Consider the following 17,673-nt stretch of genomic DNA (forward strand, 5'->3'; position numbering starts at 1 on the left):
AAGCTTGATGGACTAGAGTATTTTAATTAAATAAAAATTGGAAATAGTTTAAGGCTTAGAGTAAATAGTAAAACTATATTGATCCCTTTGGCATTTGCTTTATCTCAGGAATTGTTATGAATGTTCTTAGTTGTGCTATAGATGGAGACCATAGTGAGGACAGGATGGCATCTGGTAAACTTCTCAATCTTCTAATGAAGGAAAGTAGAGCATGCAAGTGGAGGAATAATGTTCTGGTTTTCTTTTGTAGCTCTCTAATAGGTTAGCTTTTAAATGAATACCCAAATTTTAGGAAGTACTTCAATTAGGAAATGGTTCTTTCTTTTACAAAAAGATTCATAAGAATTATTTAATAAATTTTTAAGTAATTTTTTCATCTTAAAATCAGTTGACATCATTTTGATTAGCAATCTGAGATGCTTAAAACTGTTTACTACTTCCAATTGAAGAGCGAGTACAAATAGTTTCTTAGAAAAGACATTGTCATTGTTTCCCTTAATATTTTATTTTCCAAAATTTATCTGCAATTTCCTAGGAACCTAATCACTATTTTTGGTACTTCTTGTCAATGCAGTTTCCCAAACTGTGTAGTGTGGTAATTGTAAGGAACAATGTTAGTATTCATTGTGAATTGTTCTGCCATTTATGAAACTATTCAGAAGTACAGTGCCTTAGGTTTTATAACATAAAATAACTGTCAAATCAATGGTTTATTTTACAGTTAGTCAAGTACAATGACATCTGATTTTTTTTGTATTTTTAATATCAAAAATAATGTGATGTATGGAATTTAGGATTAACTTTTAAACTACAAAATGATTTTCTTTAAATAATTCATTGGGGATATGGAAGGAGGAACATTTACAAGGTTTGGAAAAACTTTCACCTAAGACTCCCCCATACCCTAAAAATATTTTTTTAGGTCTAAATTGGATTCTTTGCAGAAATTCATCAGCTCAATCAATTTTATTTTATGTCCCTTAAACACAGTTGAAAAGAATTGCAGGTGTCAAGAGCTCTGAACACAGTTAAAAATTAAATGATGGAAAAATTTAACTTTTAAGCCAGAAATACTTTGAAGATTCCTGTGAAAGTGTATGATTGCTTTTCTTTGCTTAATGTTGAGATCTGTAAAGGAATAAACTTTGCATGATTGAAAGGAGTGCTGCATTTAGAGAAGTATCACTGTTTTCTGTTTGCTTCTCCATCTGAACTGTTTTGTAGCACTTCGGACTTCCATTTAACCTGCTTTTGAGTTCTGGAAGGCAGAGAGGTAGTGATCATTTCATGCCTGCTCTGAAACTTTTAATGCACATAGGTAAAAATCTGTCAATGGCACATGGCTGTCTTTCCGGCGAGCGTTATGTCCTACTCCTTGAGCCTTCTAAAAGGATCCAGCTTGGCCCAAGGTTCTGTGCATTATACTTTTCTAATCGGAGTCTGTTTGCTTTCAGGAGCGTGCAGCCTGCCGCCTAAAATGGAAGTCGATATTAATGGAGAGTCCAGAAGCGCCCTGAGCAGCCTGCCCTTCCCCGTGGCCGAGGCCAGCTCCCCGGGAAAGGCGGAGGCCGAGAAGCCCCGCTGCTCCAGCACGCCCTGCTCCCCGATGCGGAGGACTGTGTCAGGCTACCAGATCCTCCATATGGACTCTAACTATTTGGTTGGCTTCACAACGGGCGAGGAACTCCTGAAGTTAGCCCAGAAGTGCGCGGGAGGGGAAGAGAGCAAGGGAGAAGCTGTGCCTTCCTTGCGCTCCAAACAGCTGGATGCGGGACTCGCCCGCTCCTCCCGTTTGTATAAAACCAGAAGCAGGTACTACCAGCCCTACGAGATTCCAGCTGTCAACGGCAGGAGGCGAAGGCGGATGCCCAGCTCAGGAGACAAGTGCACTAAATCTTTACCTTATGAACCTTATAAGGCCCTCCACGGGCCTCTGCCTCTCTGTCTTCTTAAAGGTAAGAGGGCACACTCCAAATCCCTGGACTACCTCAATCTAGATAAAATGAACATCAAGGAGCCCGCTGACACAGAAGTGCTACAGTACCAGCTTCAACACCTAACCCTCCGAGGGGACCGTGTGTTTGCTAGGAATAATACATGAGTGACTTACAGAGAGTTTAAACCAGTTTAGGTCAGCCTACGTTTGGCTAGAAAAAAAACCCACTGCTGTACTCTGTACATGACTCTTCACATTATAGATGGTTATATCAGCTAAGTGTTCTTGGAACATAAAAATTGTCTGGATAAAATTTTGAATACAGGAATGAAATCACAGGTACTTGGGGGGGGGACATCATTCTAGAGCACGCAACTGCAAAGATAACAGAATGTTGACCATTAGTTTGTATAGCTGTTTAGCTAGGAAAAAAAGGCTTTGGGACAGTAATTTCATCTTTATGATTCTGACGCTCAAATTGGGAATGTTATCTGCTTGGTTGTTGCTGAATTGGTATGATTCATTAGAAATTTATATCTTAAGTACTCAAGTACTTCTTGAATCTCTGTATTTTACTATACAATGTATGTAATGATTTGTTTTATGAAATTTAGAACTTGAACATTGCTGAATTGGACCACTTTTTATTTTTAAATATTGAGTTTAAATATTTTATAACTGGTTTTGCACTGAAAAATATTAACATTTCAGATTGACAAGAGAATAATCTTTCTTTACTTGCCTCAATAATATTATTGAGCAATGAATTTTTTATTTCCGCATGGAAAGTTATTGATCTCTATGGCTGTAAAATATTTCTTTATAGCGTTATTAAAGTGTGTCTTAATACAATTAAATTTGGGATACAAAGTATTTATTTTACAATGGGGGGGGAAGCTTTTCCAGAAAGTTTCCAATATGAAGTTTTCATAAGTTGAGAAAAGTCTCCTTAGTGCTTATTTTCTAATTTAAAATTCATCTAGAACTTTAAAATGGAAAGGATTCTTTTAATTGTGGATTATAGGCATAGTACTGTTTGCATCTGAATTTTCTGTAAGTGAATGGAACTTTAATAGAGGATCTTATGATTTCTACTATTGAATGCTTAAACTAAGTATGGAGTGATACCATTCAGCATGGCATCAGGTCATTCCAGTTTTAGTTCTGTGCAACACAAGCACTCATTGAAATTCCAGTTTCTAGGATTAGTGTAGGAGCCTAAAGTGCTTCTATAGTTTTAATGGGTTAATCCTGGATTACTTAACAATTTATGTCAATTGCACTGGTTTAATTTGTTGCTAAAGAAATAATGCCCTGGCTTTAGTAACAAATACAGCTCAACTATTCTTGAATATATTTTGGGAAAAAAAAATGTATGTAACTTAACTTTTGTAAACATTTCTATTTCTTTTTTTCTTTTTTTTTGACTCTTGAAGGTGCAATTTATTACTGAATTGGCATTTCTGGCAGCATAGGGCTGCTTCAAGTTTTATTTTGGGGCTGTGAGTTTCTTAGGTGTTAGCAATCTAGCTTTTAAAATAAGAACACCTTTTAATTAATGAGTGGGTCATTCCTGGTGCAATTGTGATTTTTCTTTAGCCCGAATGAATGGCAAACTCTATTTAGAGCAGAGTAAGCATTAGAAAACCCTAGGAACTCTTAATCACTGTTTATTATACTTTCATTCAGGCAAACCATATGAAAGAGCCTCGGGGAGGTTGGCCCGTATCTTACTGAGATGATCAGATTTCTTGGTGGGCTGAAAATTTTTAGCTGTTGTATATTTTAAAGTAAATTGCACCTTTGTAACATATTGTATTGATGAATGATCACTAAGATTAACTATATCTGTACAGTCATTAGTTTGACAAGAAATAGAATCCTGTCAGATGCCAAAGAGTTGGGATTTTTACGTTTAATGATTAAACACCATTATTTATTGATGATTTACCCTGTGGAACTGTATTATTTCTAACTATGAAATAAAAGGGTGATGTAAACACACATTGTTGTGTGGTGCTTTAAACTAGGTCCTCTGGGAACAGGCTAGTAACTGTTAAAAAATTCTACTGAAGCACTTATTTTGAGGCCCTATTTTTGTTAAAAAAAATACCAACAAAACATTTCCTTTTGATGCTCATTGGCATTTTAAGATAAAGGATGTATTCATGGCAATGATATGTATTCACTCTATTAGGAAACACAGCTGTATACTTGTGAAGTCTGTCCTGCCCATGTGCCTAAATTTCTTGAGCTAAATAAAAATATGTAGCTTTTTTGTTTTGTTTTGTTTTATTTTACTTAAAGACAGGTGAAGGGCTATGGCAAAAATGAAGAGGTTAGAAGTATGACATATGGCATATTTACTATTAATATGTTCTGAATAGTAAAGATACATAATTTTAAATTTGGTTTCCTCTATGTCAATAGATTTCAAAATGCGTTTACAGAGCCCTTTCATTATTTCAGTCTGTCTTTCTCTGCACCTCATGGAATTGTGCTCCTGTGGTAGGTAGTAACCTATTTTTTTTTAAAAAAGAAGAGGCTGGATCTCTTTTAGCTGAAAAAAAAATCCATTTTAACATGGTTTTTATTTTTAACTCTTTTTTTTTCATTTTTTATTCAATTTAATATTCTATACTAAACAGGGCACACTTTTGGCCAGAATATACCTGATGATGTTATCTTACAGTGCTTCTTCTTAAACATTGCAGCACTATATAACTTGAATTTTTTTTCTTTTTTCTTTTTTTTGCAAAAGTACTTAATGTTAGAGGCTCAGATGATGCATCAAGTTGCAATAGAATTTCATTCCTTGCCTCAATCTGAGGTGAGCTTTTTTTGCTCCTCTCACTTCCATCTGGCTACATTTTGTAGCTCTGGATATAGGTCTCCTGTGGTCAGTAGTCATGGAAGAAAAGGCTGTGGGGAGGCATTAGCATGTAAACCTGTTCAGAAGCCCAGATCTTCTGGACCCTGGTGCAGCTGGGCTACTGTTCTGGGCCCATGGAGTCCTGTACATTGCTCTTCATGTCCTACAATAGGTCATTGTATTAATATCTTTTTCCTTCCCTGAGATATTTATTTAAATGATTTCAATACATGGGGTTTGAGAAGCTTTTCAAAGATTCCAAATTAACTTTCAAAGGCAAATTGGTCTTTCACTAAAGAAAATATTTCTTGAAATCTTAAGAAAAGCAACATATTATTATTTATTTTCTCATTCTAACATACTTCTGTCTCAGAAAGGATTTTGTTCTATTATAATCCTTGAACTTCTTTTAAGAAATCTTTTAAATGACCCTGGCCTAAGTGGTTGGTTCTCATTCAGAGAAAGTGGGAGAGACTGTCGCTGTTTATAAATGGCATAAATGCTCTAGAGGAGTTGGGGAGGAGAGCAGGCATGTACATTTCTGTAATGTGGAGAGGACAGCAAGTGTTCAGTAAAACTGCCTTTTTAAACAATATAATTTGATTAAGGAAATGGAAATTGATGAGGAAGATTGCCTTGGAAATAAATGCTTATTATAGAGCTAGAAGTAGAGGCTGTCAGCACTTCACTTTGTAATGTACTTCTTTAGATAAGAATTATGAAATGGACTTCTTTGATATTTTACATAAGAAAAACATTAAGGATTTTTCTGGCCCTAGAACACTAGAAACAAATCAAAAGAAGAATGAGTTTGATTTGTTATTTTGAGTTTGCTGAGCCCCTAGGACACTTCCTTGCTCTGGCTAGGGAGATGTTGAATGTGTATTCTTGCCATTGTGAAATGACTTTGTGCAAGGTTTTATTAAATGGTTTCAGAGAAAAAGTCTGAAACCAAATCTGAACATCATCACCATTGATCTTGGGTTTGTGTTTGATGTACAGATTTATGGGAGAGCGCAGGATGAGAAAAGGGAACTCAGAATCTACTGTAATGGAAGAGAGTAGCTGTATATAGTCAGTGGAATCCTTAAGTGATCCTTGCTGGGGTCGTTTCTGGAACAAAGAGCTTTGATGCTTTTGCTATTGTAGAAAAGCTAGTGGCACTTTCAAAGTTTCTGCTGAATGCTCTCATGAACGGATCCTTACTGTGCACCAGTAGAAAGAGGAGGGAACAGTGGGTTCATGAATTGACCTTTTAGCCTGATTCACCAGCAAGGATATTCTTCACCCAAACTTTTATGTAAAAGGATTACACGTAGAATATATATTTGGAAGACTTTGAATCTTCTATCCCTGGCTTAATGCTTCACCTAGGAAAAGGAATTGATGCAGTAAGAAGTTCTGAAGTTAATGAAATTTAGATTTTGGCCAAGTGGTTGAAGCTGGGATGGCAAATACCGAGCATGTGTACCACTGTGTTTCTCACCTGTGCATGTGGCAGACATCACTAATCCATCAGAGCAGGGTCCAGAGTCAACTCTTTATTAACGTAGCATTTTAGGCAGCTGCTACTGAACTGATCAGCATTACACAGGAGGTAAAACTTGTTTACCTACCACATACCCAAACTCTCTACAGTGGGTTACAGTGTGGATTGAAAAATGGCCTGAACGTTTTTCAGTAGACCCTCTGGATCCTGTCGTCCAGCTAGAGAACAGCAGAATGGTCCCACGTTGTCACGCACAAGGCATCTACTGAGCACCTGCGGGCACTCTGGGGACAGAAGGGTTTTAAGCCATTTTCACCTTCAAGGACATGCCTATTAATTGTGGAGAGGGAGAAGATAGCATAAAGATACATATCAAGTGAATGTTTTACAGAATAAATAGTAATTTAAGAGAGGGGAGCTTAAATCCTGTGGAGCTGAAATCTGAGAAAGAACAATCTTGCTCATTTTTCTTTCAGCCTAGCTGGCTTATTGGATGTGCTTACTGACATTACTGATCTGTATAAAAGTTGAAGTATAAAGATATTTTTCTCAAAAGTGCCTTCCTTAGGGAAGTCTGGAGAGATGAAAAATATGAGGAAGGCAGAATCTTAACAAAATAATTGAATCTGAGAAGCATCAGGGCATGCCAATGATGTTCCGTTGTTATCTGTCTCCTTGGTAGTCCGCTGAGGTGAACTGACCCACTTTCTAGAAGAGAAGAGTTAAGGTGGAGGGGTAAAGAACAAGCATTGGAGCTGGCAGTCAGGGGAGGAGAGAGCTATGAGGGAATCAATAAATAAATGGATATTTTAGTGATTTTTTTTTTTCTGCCTTGCATTGCCATTCCCTCTATTCTGGGGAAGGGTAGGGTGCAGGTGACATAGAGAAGTTTACTTAATTCTTTAGGGTCAGAAATACATTTAAAAATGTGCATTCTTGGCCAGGTGTGGTGGCTCACGCCTGTAATCCTAGCCCTCTGGGAGGCCGAGGCAGGTGGATCGCTCGAGGTCAGGAGTTCGAGACCAGCCTGAGTGAGACCCCCGTCTCTACTAAAAATAGAAAGAAATTATCTGGCCAACTAAAATATATATATAGAAAAAGTTAGTCGGGCATGGTGGCGCATGCCTGTAGTCCCAGCTACTCGGGAGGCTGAGGCAGGAGGATTGCTTGAGCCCAGGAGTTTGAGGTTGCTGTGAGATAGGCTGACGCCACGGCACTCACTCTAGCCTGGGCAACAAAGTGAGACTCTGTCTCAAAAAAAAAAAAAAAAATGTGCATTCTTATAATTTGCCTAAGACATAAAATTATATAAGGAAGTGTTTTGCTCAAGAAGTTCCCTAATATAGATTATCTTTTGAAGAACCCTGGATTAGTTGGTAGATTTCTAATATTTATAAAATTTGGGTAATGTTATTCTTTTTGTAATGTTCCCCATATTTTTAGTGTCATGCTCATCTAGTAAAATTTTAAGGTAGTTACAAGGACAAATTTAAGGGATTAGGATATCTATAGGATTAAAATACTATTTAGTGGTGGGCTAGGTAAGGTAATCCAGTCATAGTTAAAAAAGATTCATTAAACATGACAAATTGGCTTTTTTTTAGGGAAGAAGGGCATATTATATTACATGTGGTAGAACTACCACACCACCTAACTACCTTCCACCCCAACTCCCCACCCAGAAATTCATTTCTTAAATGTTTACTGAGACAAGCTCTCAAAATGAAATAGATGGGGATGGTGTTTTTTTTTTTTTCTTCTGATTTTCTTTAAATTTCCTTGATTTTTTTTTTGAGAACCTTTTTGATGGGATAGATACCAGAAAATAAACCACCGGAAGCAGGACTTTCCCCACCAGGCCAGGTCACTCTGTGGAGAAACCATAGGAAATACTACAAATGACAATGGTTTCTAATTTGTGAATAGAAAAGTTGTAAAATCTACCTCATTTGTGTTTTGCTAGATATATAGTTCAATTAGTAATGAAAGAAGATTCCTTTGTATATATTGACAACCAGATGTAGTGATATTTGGAGGCTACAACTGGAATACTCAGCCAGCTATGATGAATTTGATGTAAAAATGTATAAAAACAAATCCTTGTTTGAAATAGAACCACTAAGACCAAAGCACTTCAATTTATCTGTAGGAATTGATGCTCCTTAAAATCCGTGGATTCAACCTTTATTTATTCATATGCCAAATATTTGTTGTGATATTACAATATATTAATATTATTATGTGCCAGCCTCAGGGAGAAGTTATGGGGTTACAAGGGGAATAAAACCCAGAAGGCATAGTCAAGAGCAAATAGTTAAATTTTAAAATAAGTGCTTCTCAGTAAACATAGATTTAAGATTTTTTTGAGCACCCGAAGGAGAAAGTTCCTAATTCCACTTTATGTGTGGGGAAAACTTCACTAGGGAAGCTGTGCTTGAGGCTGGAGGGTGAGGAGGAGTTTGCCAAGTGGGTAGGAGGGGTGAGGGCCTCCCAGGCAGAAAAGAATGCTTGCATGGGAATATAAAGCCGGACAAGGCTTCAGGTTTCATCCAATCTACCTTTCCAACTGTGTAAACCAACCTGGACAGAAGTGTGTCTGTCACCTATATTTCTAAAAATCTTCAGGATAGGAAATCATGTCAAGTCATTATCGAAGTTTGACCCACGTTTTCTGGTGAACAATTTAGCAGTGACGTTTCACATCAGGGTACTGAAACTGCCCAACAAAATTTTACAATCAGCATTTCTCCTAATCTAACAATCTTTTTACCTTCAAGTACCTTCCCCGGCCTCAAGGAGCCTCTCATCTTCTGTGGGTCTCCGGCGGTTTGCACAGATAATAGTTGCATCTGTGTTTGGAAGACAAATAAGCTTTTGGGGACCAAGGGCCCACTTTTGGGCCCTACTTGGGAACACAGCTGGAAACTCGGTCCTGGGAGGAAGTCAGTGGTGCTCCACTGCAAAATCAGCCTGGTGAGAAGAGTAGGAAGGGAATCCAACTTTCTCTCCACTGTTCTTGTTGTTTGTGCAGAATAGAATGCCCTGGTCTGCAACTTCCAAATCTCAACAAGTTCTCTTTTGAGATTAGAGGATGTTGTTCTGGGAAACACAGTGCTCATGAGGCTCTAAGGTTTCTGATGACTCCATTACCGTGGGCCTACTTTAGTCACTAACCACTCCCAGAGTTCTCTGCAGGCCTCTTTCTGGGATTTCAAAGGACTATTTGCTGGGGGAGCAGCGGAGAGGAAGGAGCGAGTGGATATGCCTGGGGGCTTTTTTTTTTTTTAATCTAAAGTAATTTTTAGAAGCCAGCAACTCATTTCTCAGTTTCTCTCTCTTTCCTTTCAGGAGCCAGCTGTAAATAAAATACTGAAAGAGCTAATATGTTTGACCCTTCTCATAAAGTGTCCTATGATTGTGACCATTTTGATTTTTTGGTTTTATTTATTTAGTTATTTTTTTAGAGATGAGGGATGGGGGTCTTTCTATGTTGCCCAAGCTGGCATTAAACTCCTGGATTCAAGTGATCCTCCTGCCTCAGCCTCCCAAGTAGCTGGGACTACAGGTATGTGTCACTGCGCCCAACTTTGATTTTGTGGTTTTAAAAATAAAGTCTCACCTGCCCTGGCTCCAACACTTTTTTGTAAGATATGGCTAATTAACATGAGCCTTAATTTCATTTTGTTATAAAATGGGAAAAATAATTTCTACTTTACAGCTCTTAGGAGAATTAGATATAATGTATGTAATATAAAATGCCTGTCACGTAGTAGTTGCTGAATAAAGTACAGCCATTGGTAATAATAAAACCAGAATCTGAAACTCCTGATTTGCTGTGTTTTTATTCTCCCCACAACGGCCTTGAAAAAGTTCTAGATAGAAAATGAAAGCATTGCATTTACAAGTTAAGAATTTTGGATAAGACAAAATGTGTATGTATGTAGTTGTGAATACACGCTGTCTCTCACACCCAATTAATCACATAAAATTGTGTGTTCTAAAGCGAACTGTTGACATCCTGAGGGGTGTAAAAATGATCCACTTGGGCGTGGGAAGAAAATATTAGACCTCCTTACAAAACATATTTTTTGCCTTATTCTTTTAAATTTTTTGTTTGTTTTATGCATCATGTATTTAGTTTACCAGTGTAGTAGTAAATGCATAAAATATATAAGTAAACATACATGTATTGGAGATATCAACCCAATTTTTTAAACTCTTTTGTTTAATCTCGTGACCATAAGAGATTGGAAGCGACTGATCTAAATGGCCATTTATAACATAAACATAAATACGACACTTACAACAATCCATTATACCATAAAAATTCTTCTCATTGAGTCCAGTTTACCTTCTTGGAATTTTATCTTATTTAATGTTTGAGCGTAGGCTTGAGATTTAGTAAGATTTTAAAAAATGACCATTTTTAGACACTTATAGACAGTTTTATTTTGATTCTTATTCTACATATGTTGGCTAGCAATTTTCTATCCAGTGCAGTAGTTCTTTAATTTCTTGAATTTGCTTTCTGGTTCCTATTTTAAGGACTTGATACATTTGGGAAATAAAAGATACTAGAACAGAACCCCCCTTTCTCAGTAGGTTTCTGAGCTTTGCATCTGCAAACCTTTTCTTGTGCACTCATTGTATTTCTAGTTGGGGACTTCTGAACCATGTAGTGAAACATTTGCTGAATATCCCATTTGCAGAATCCATTATTTGTGCCTCAAGTGAGGCTGTGTTCTTGGCAATGGTTTTTAGTCATGTCTTTTAAGAGCATAATACCTCTTTACCCTGCAGAGCTTTCTACTTCTGATTATGCAGTTCTTTCAGGCATCCAGCTCTGATCATTTGAACACCTTTTTTTAGAGGATTAGTAAAATTCCTAATCTTATTCTTTGGCCCATGACACCTATACAGAATATGTCTTTCCAGAAGTTGATTTGATTCTCTTGCACTGACAGGTAAAAAGGTTTTATATAGTTATTATACTACATTAAGCTCTGCTATACTATACTACACTTAAAACCTGAGAGTCTGTTCTGATATGCTTGTTGTCAGAAATTTTAGCAACAAAAGGATAAATAACATGAATGACATAAAGTGTGGCTGGAAAGTGGCTTCCTCCTCTCCTCCCTCGCCAACTCCTTCCACTTTTTCCTGATGCTGCCACAAATTCTGGGAGACAAAGTTGACCCCAACCCTCTCTGGGCCCTGCCTGCTCTGGCTGTCACAGCGTTTGAGGCACTGGCTTAGATGTGGGCCAAGGAGATTTTTTCCAGGAACCCATACACTGTGCTCTTCATCTTTAGGACGAGCCAGCTCTCATCAAACTAGGTCGAGTAATGCACCTCGTAAACAATTATTTGCTATAGTTAACTTTGCTACAGTTAGCTACCGCTAATTTGTTGTAAGCACATGTTACTTTTACTTACTATGGAAAGGGATTCATTTTCACCATTTCCTTACTCTTCTTACAGGGAAGAAAAACATTTCTGTGTTTTTTTAGTCTATGTGCCATAACCTATATGTTTACATCTCTCCATTAGACTTGTTTTGCTGTCATTTCAATGCCTAATCTGGTTTCTAGTTTGTATTTTTTTGTTTTTGCCTAGGGTAAATTGAGAACCCAGAGGGAAAATTTCCAGTTATTTCTGCTGGAGTTTTCTTGAGTTGCTAACAATCCCCCTATTTGTCGTGTAGCCACTGTGTAAACTGACTCTGACAAAGACTGTTGGGAATTACGCTTGTCTTCATTTTTCATAAAGAAATATATTAACTATCTTTTGAACTTTGTTTTCAAAAATCTCCTGTGACTGGTACAACTTACTTTTTCACAGCTTCTGAAGCAAAAACAAATTTGTCTTTTTTATGCACAATTGTGGAATTCTTCGTTCTGACAGTATCAAAATGATATTAATACTTCCCTTTAAGGCATCACGATGTAGCTAAAAGATGGACAAATGGCAAAATTTTTTCTAAAAATCAATATTTATTTGGTTGCAAATGGAAAAGGCAAAATAGCCTGTCTGGTTCAAATCTGTATTCACTACACCTCTCTGGTTGCTAGTTTTAATAAAACCAGTGGAGGCAGTGAAAAATGGGGGTGGAGGAGGCCTTTGTGAGCGTGTGATTGGATGTTTTTGGAATTACAGAAATTTTCGCAAAACATTTTGTACCTAAAAGGTTTTCAAAGGAGCATTCCATTCATACAAATTTAGCTATGCAATCATGGTTTATAACAACCCTCTGTGATTGGTTGCTCTGTACTAACAAGTACGGTTTTGTGGGCTGTACAATAAATAACTGCCCATTCACAGACTTTGTATTAGCATACCTGGGAAGTCTTGTTTCTCCTTCTTAAGGCCTACGGGTTAATAGATGCCATGCCTCTAATTCATTCTATCAGTGCTTGTTTTAAAGTCAGTTACTGTTATAGAATATATATTTTTTTCCTTTGACCATTCCCTAGGTTAAAAGTGCTTAGATTTATTCAGATGATGTATTGAGAACCTAGTGTTTGCACAGAATGCTTTTGGCATTAGGTAGTAGATGGCTCTCAAAGATGACAGTTAGTGGTCAGAACGCCTTTGAGTTTTCCCTAAGTATTGTATACCGTTTGTTTTGTGTAAATATAACCAACGGTATCACGGAGTTGGGTTGTCATGACAGCTTTATCATTGGTTTGACAACTTGATAATAGTTACGTGCTATCATTGATGTATGATTCAAGAAAGAAACTGAAATTACTGTCCTAAAAGGAGATAAGGAACCTTTACAAATAAATAATTTAACTTAATATTGTGAAAGTCTATAGATAAGAGGTCTCAGTACAATCAAGTCAGCCTACATATGAGGGTTTGAGGGTAATTGCTCTAGATTTGTTCAAATCCTTACGACACCAATAGAGAGCAATGCAAACAATATGGAAACTAAGAAAAAAATCCAAGTTGGTTCAGGAACAGTCACCTCCTCCCCTTTTTTAAATTATCACCTGGTTTAGATTTAAAAATAACTTTTCAATTGCAGACTTCCAAGTTTATCTCACTGTTCTCAGTGCCGTGGGCTCTATGTGGATGCACAGTGTGTGTTAACAGTGCTTTTGTAACCATCTTGGGATTTTTAAAATGTCTTGTTATTTCTGTGAAGTCAGAAAAAAAACGTGACTGCTGAAATATGCAAGAATTAGAGCAAGGTGATAGGATCTGGAGCACCTTGATGAAAGCCTGACCTTATGCTTCAAATTGTTTATCTCCCACACAGTCTTTTCTTATGAAAATTTGATTGCATTGGAGTTGGACTTTGTTGACTAGGACAATTATGCTGGAATGACTTTAAAATCTCTTTGCACGCACAGTTTAGCTTGAGCACTTCTTATAACCACTCCAAGAAAGGCCGGAGTCCTATCCTGGATTCCCAGAGCAAGACTGTGGCAGAAAACCTCCCAGGAAAGAGCAATGTGAATCGAGGGAGGTGGTTATCTTTGGGCTGCACGCAGTTCTGTTATTCAGCACTGCTAAGGTTGCTTATCACATTGAAAGCTGCGTGACTGGATGGAGCCAGGCCAATCTAAAACCAAGCAGAATATGCTAACTGAAAGAACATGGGCCTTGAAATCAGACAAGACCTGGGTTTGAGTTCTGGGCTTGAACCCTGGCACCGACACTCTTAGCTGTATGACCTTGAGCTACTGTCTTTGAGACTCAGTGTTTAAATTTATCATTGAGAGTGTAAGCTAAGTTTGCATGTAATCACTTAACACAGTGTCTGGGGCAATGATTACTCCTTTTTTTCCGGCTTACTTAGAATAAAGAAACAGACATCCATTCACCTTTGACAAGTAATAAAGGGTGTTTGCATCACTCATTTTTATTGACTTTTCTTCTTTTATCATTTAAAAAAAATGCCATGGCATGTCATAATAGACCATGAAAACTCAGTTTAAAAATAATTTTGAGCATTTTTTTCCTGACTTGAAGAACAAGTTATTCTCTTAAGATATCTTTTTTATTTGATACTGTGCAACAGAAATGGTATGGCTGATGTCAAATCTAAATCAAGTTTCCAAGAAAAGTGTCAAGCCATTGGGCATTTGCTTCTAGCTGAATTTTGAAATAATTTTCCTCTCTCTCATATTTATACTTCATTTTAATGGTGATGGCAATTCATAAAAATAATGCATAATCAAACCTGCCTATCAAGGTAAAACAGCATCTAGCTCACTGATTTAAATTTCTTTTAATAACAAAGAAAGAAAAATCTCTTGCCCTTCCATGGCTAAACTACAAAGCATCCTTTACACAGATTGGAAAATTAATGAAATTATATAATTTATATACATACATTTTAGAAAGCATATCGAAATTGCTTCCCGGTCTAGACCTACAGGTTAGTTACAACTGGTTAGACTTAAAATATTTTTTAATGTTCCCTGATATGTAGTGATAATTAAATATATATGTTCTTTGAAATCAGATATTATAGTTTAGCTAAGTAAATTAAATTGAGAAGTAAGTTAGAGGGTAAGTGTTGAGGTAGAAATGTAGGCTTACCTTGGTTTCATACATTACCTTTTAAGTAAGATGTAGTAAGGCTTTAATGACGAGTCTTTTAGTTATTAAATCTGCTTCATGTTTTGGTATAATTCTCGGCTAAGACCTTCCAACTTCTCTCTCAGTCCTAAGTCATTAGATGGATTGGTGTGGGCTCCTAGGGATTGTTGTTTCATAATTACTTCAATTTATGAATGCAGTTTTGAAAATATAAAAATAATTACAAATTTAATATTGGAGATCATGGTAACCAGCTTTCCTGTTCTTTCCTAGGTTATTTTTTATTGACTCGATTGGGGTGAGGGGTCTGTTTTCGGTGTGATCCCCTAATCTACTTACTTAATACTCGCTGAAACAGCAGTTTTATGAGTTTGTGCCCTGAGATTGCTTAGTCTGAGAGCAGCAAGTTTCTCTAAGAAATCTTTACCTACGACTTTTTTTTCTTTTTCCCTTGGTAAAAGAAGTCAGGGACTTTCTAGACCAAACCAGAGCTATTCTGATAACTATAACCCCATTTACACAATTTCTTAAAATGTCATTTTAGGTCTCTTCTGTCACAAGGGAAATCAGTTTTCCTTTAACATACAAAGGAGAGAGAAAAGTTAAATATAGCAGATAATGCTGATGCAGTGACCACGGTGAGGAACCATAGTATGGCTATTTTCCAGTCTGAGCTCCCTAAATGGGGGCAGTTAGCGCAGGAACCTGTGGTCAGGTGCAATGAATGAGAGAAAACAGCAGTAACCTTTGGATCAGGGGAAAGACATCATTCTGCTTCTGGCTTTTCACAGCTTATGTGTTTGTGTTTTTAATGTGTGACTGAACCTGAAAGTTCATCTCTAATCTCCCTCCACAGGGAAATGGCAGAAATCCTAACCATCCAAATGATACAAATTTAAATTTCCTGTGGAGGAAAGGTCAATCATGTTCCGTTCGCTGGGGACAATCTCAGCACAGCAAGCCATCCTTCTGATTAAAATTTCTGTTGAGAGCTAGTGATTTGTCTGATTGGAAAACTAAACAGGTCCTTAATCATCTAGATAAGATGACATCACTGGGGCACCCAAAACTGTCCAACCCATCTAAAATATCAACTTCATTTTCAGATGGAAAAACAAAAACATAGGGCAGCATTTAACAGCAACTATTTATAGTTCTGCGATGTGAGGCTTCCAGTTTCCTATAATTCCCATTGTTCTCTAAAAATAAAGACCCATTTAACCGAGGAGGACTGACAGTGATCTTGTGATGTATTTGAGTTATTGTTCAGTGTGTCAGACTAGGGGGTACCATAACACCGAGTCAGCCTGCTGGGAACCTGGCTGAGAGGGGGCTGCCTTTGCCCACATAGATGCTTGCTTGCACACTGGTACTGCTGAGAAAATAACACTCCTGTGGTTGGGTTCTGCTTTTCCAGTGAGAAACATAAGCCCTTTTATAAGATGAGCACACAGCCAGCATATTTAGTTGGCGACAAGTGACAGACCTAATGAATTAGACCAGCAGGGGGACGATTCGGTTCCCCTCCCCCATCCCTAAGGCTCTTGTTTTCTAAACGTGGAAATTTCGTATCTGTGTCACCTCCATCTAACTAGGACCTTCCTATAAAGTCTCAAGCTAGCCTTTATCCTGAATTTAAAATAACCTGACATGCACCATTTTAACTAGAGGCCAGGAAAATGATGAAGCAGGGTCACCTAATGTCCTTGTTAATGTTTCTAATACCTGTATTAGATTTTACCCGACAGTCCCCACTTACACTTTGCTTCCTTACTTTCTTCCTCAATTTTTATGTGCACTGCAGTATCTGTGGGTTTTTTTTTTTCCTTGTAAACCAGAAGAAAGTATTAAAAAACAAAAGTTAAGAAAAGACCTACATGCAGATTAGGTGCCTTCCAATCTAACTGATACTAACTGATCAACACTTTGGTGCACACATGGAAGTAATATTCACCGGGTGCTAGGCAGGTGGGGGGAGGGGATGGGTAAATTCACAACTAATGGGAGTACACTGTCGGGGGGATGGGCACTCTTGTAGCCCTGGCTTGGGCAGTGCAAAGGCAATACATGTAAGCAAAATGTTTGTACCCCCATAATATTCTGAAATTAAAAAAAAAAAAAAAAAAGGAAGAAGTGACACAAAGAAGTTGCTGTTTTCCTGGCTCCATCAGTGTGTGTGGGGAGCTCCAGAGAGCCAGGGACAGTGACTCATTCAGAAAGGCCCTGGGAGTCCTTGTTTGAGGCTTCTCATCATGTTGCTGAAGGCCTGAAGGAGAATTTCTCGCAATCAGTAAGCCCTGACATTTTGTCTTTAATCTCTTTTTCAATGTGAACTCTTGTCAGACGCTCTGAGAAGACACCCAATTACAGTCTGAGTTGCCATCCAGTGTCTAAAATTGCTCTGGAGAAGGGCTTTCTGTTTAGGAGTATGATAGCGAATGTACGCTCTGAGCTTTTAGCTTTTCATGTGAAATTATAATAAATTGTGCATGAAGGTGAAACACTGAGGAATATGCGGCCTTATTAAATTGAATTTAGTGGATGGTTAATTCTGATGACGCTGAAATATTGCTCATTCTGCAATAGGCACGTTGGTGCCAGGAAAGTCCTTGATGCGTTTGGCGTGGAACTGTGACATTTTGCTATTAGGCTGGAGTGAGGCATCTTGAATAGAGCTGCAGGACTGAGGGCTGAATACTTGAGTGGTTTCACTTCTAATGCATTGGCGTATGATTATAATGATAACTGTATAGATTTCCTAAATAGTAAATACGTGATCTTCATTCAAATGGATTTAGAAGGCTTAATGGTCAGATAAATGATT

General features: G+C 37.5%; 1 protein-coding gene across 7 annotated transcripts in view; it reads left to right on the plus strand.

The window, feature by feature from the left end:
- MACIR (macrophage immunometabolism regulator) overlaps positions 1-3,940 on the plus strand; it is a 31,841-nt gene extending 27,901 nt beyond the window's left edge. For all 7 annotated transcript variants that reach the window (XM_045565781.1, XM_045565777.1, XM_045565778.1 and 4 more), the window contains one exon: positions 1,455-3,940. In XM_045565781.1, coding sequence (XP_045421737.1) covers positions 1,478-2,101 — 624 coding nt within the window. In that variant the 5' untranslated portion in view covers positions 1,455-1,477 and the 3' untranslated portion in view covers positions 2,102-3,940. The remainder of the gene's footprint in view (positions 1-1,454) is intronic.
- The last annotated feature ends 13,733 nt before the right edge of the window (positions 3,941-17,673 follow it).

This window comes from Lemur catta, chromosome 12, assembly GCF_020740605.2.
Source record: "Lemur catta isolate mLemCat1 chromosome 12, mLemCat1.pri, whole genome shotgun sequence".
Taxonomy (NCBI): domain Eukaryota; kingdom Metazoa; phylum Chordata; class Mammalia; order Primates; family Lemuridae; genus Lemur; species Lemur catta.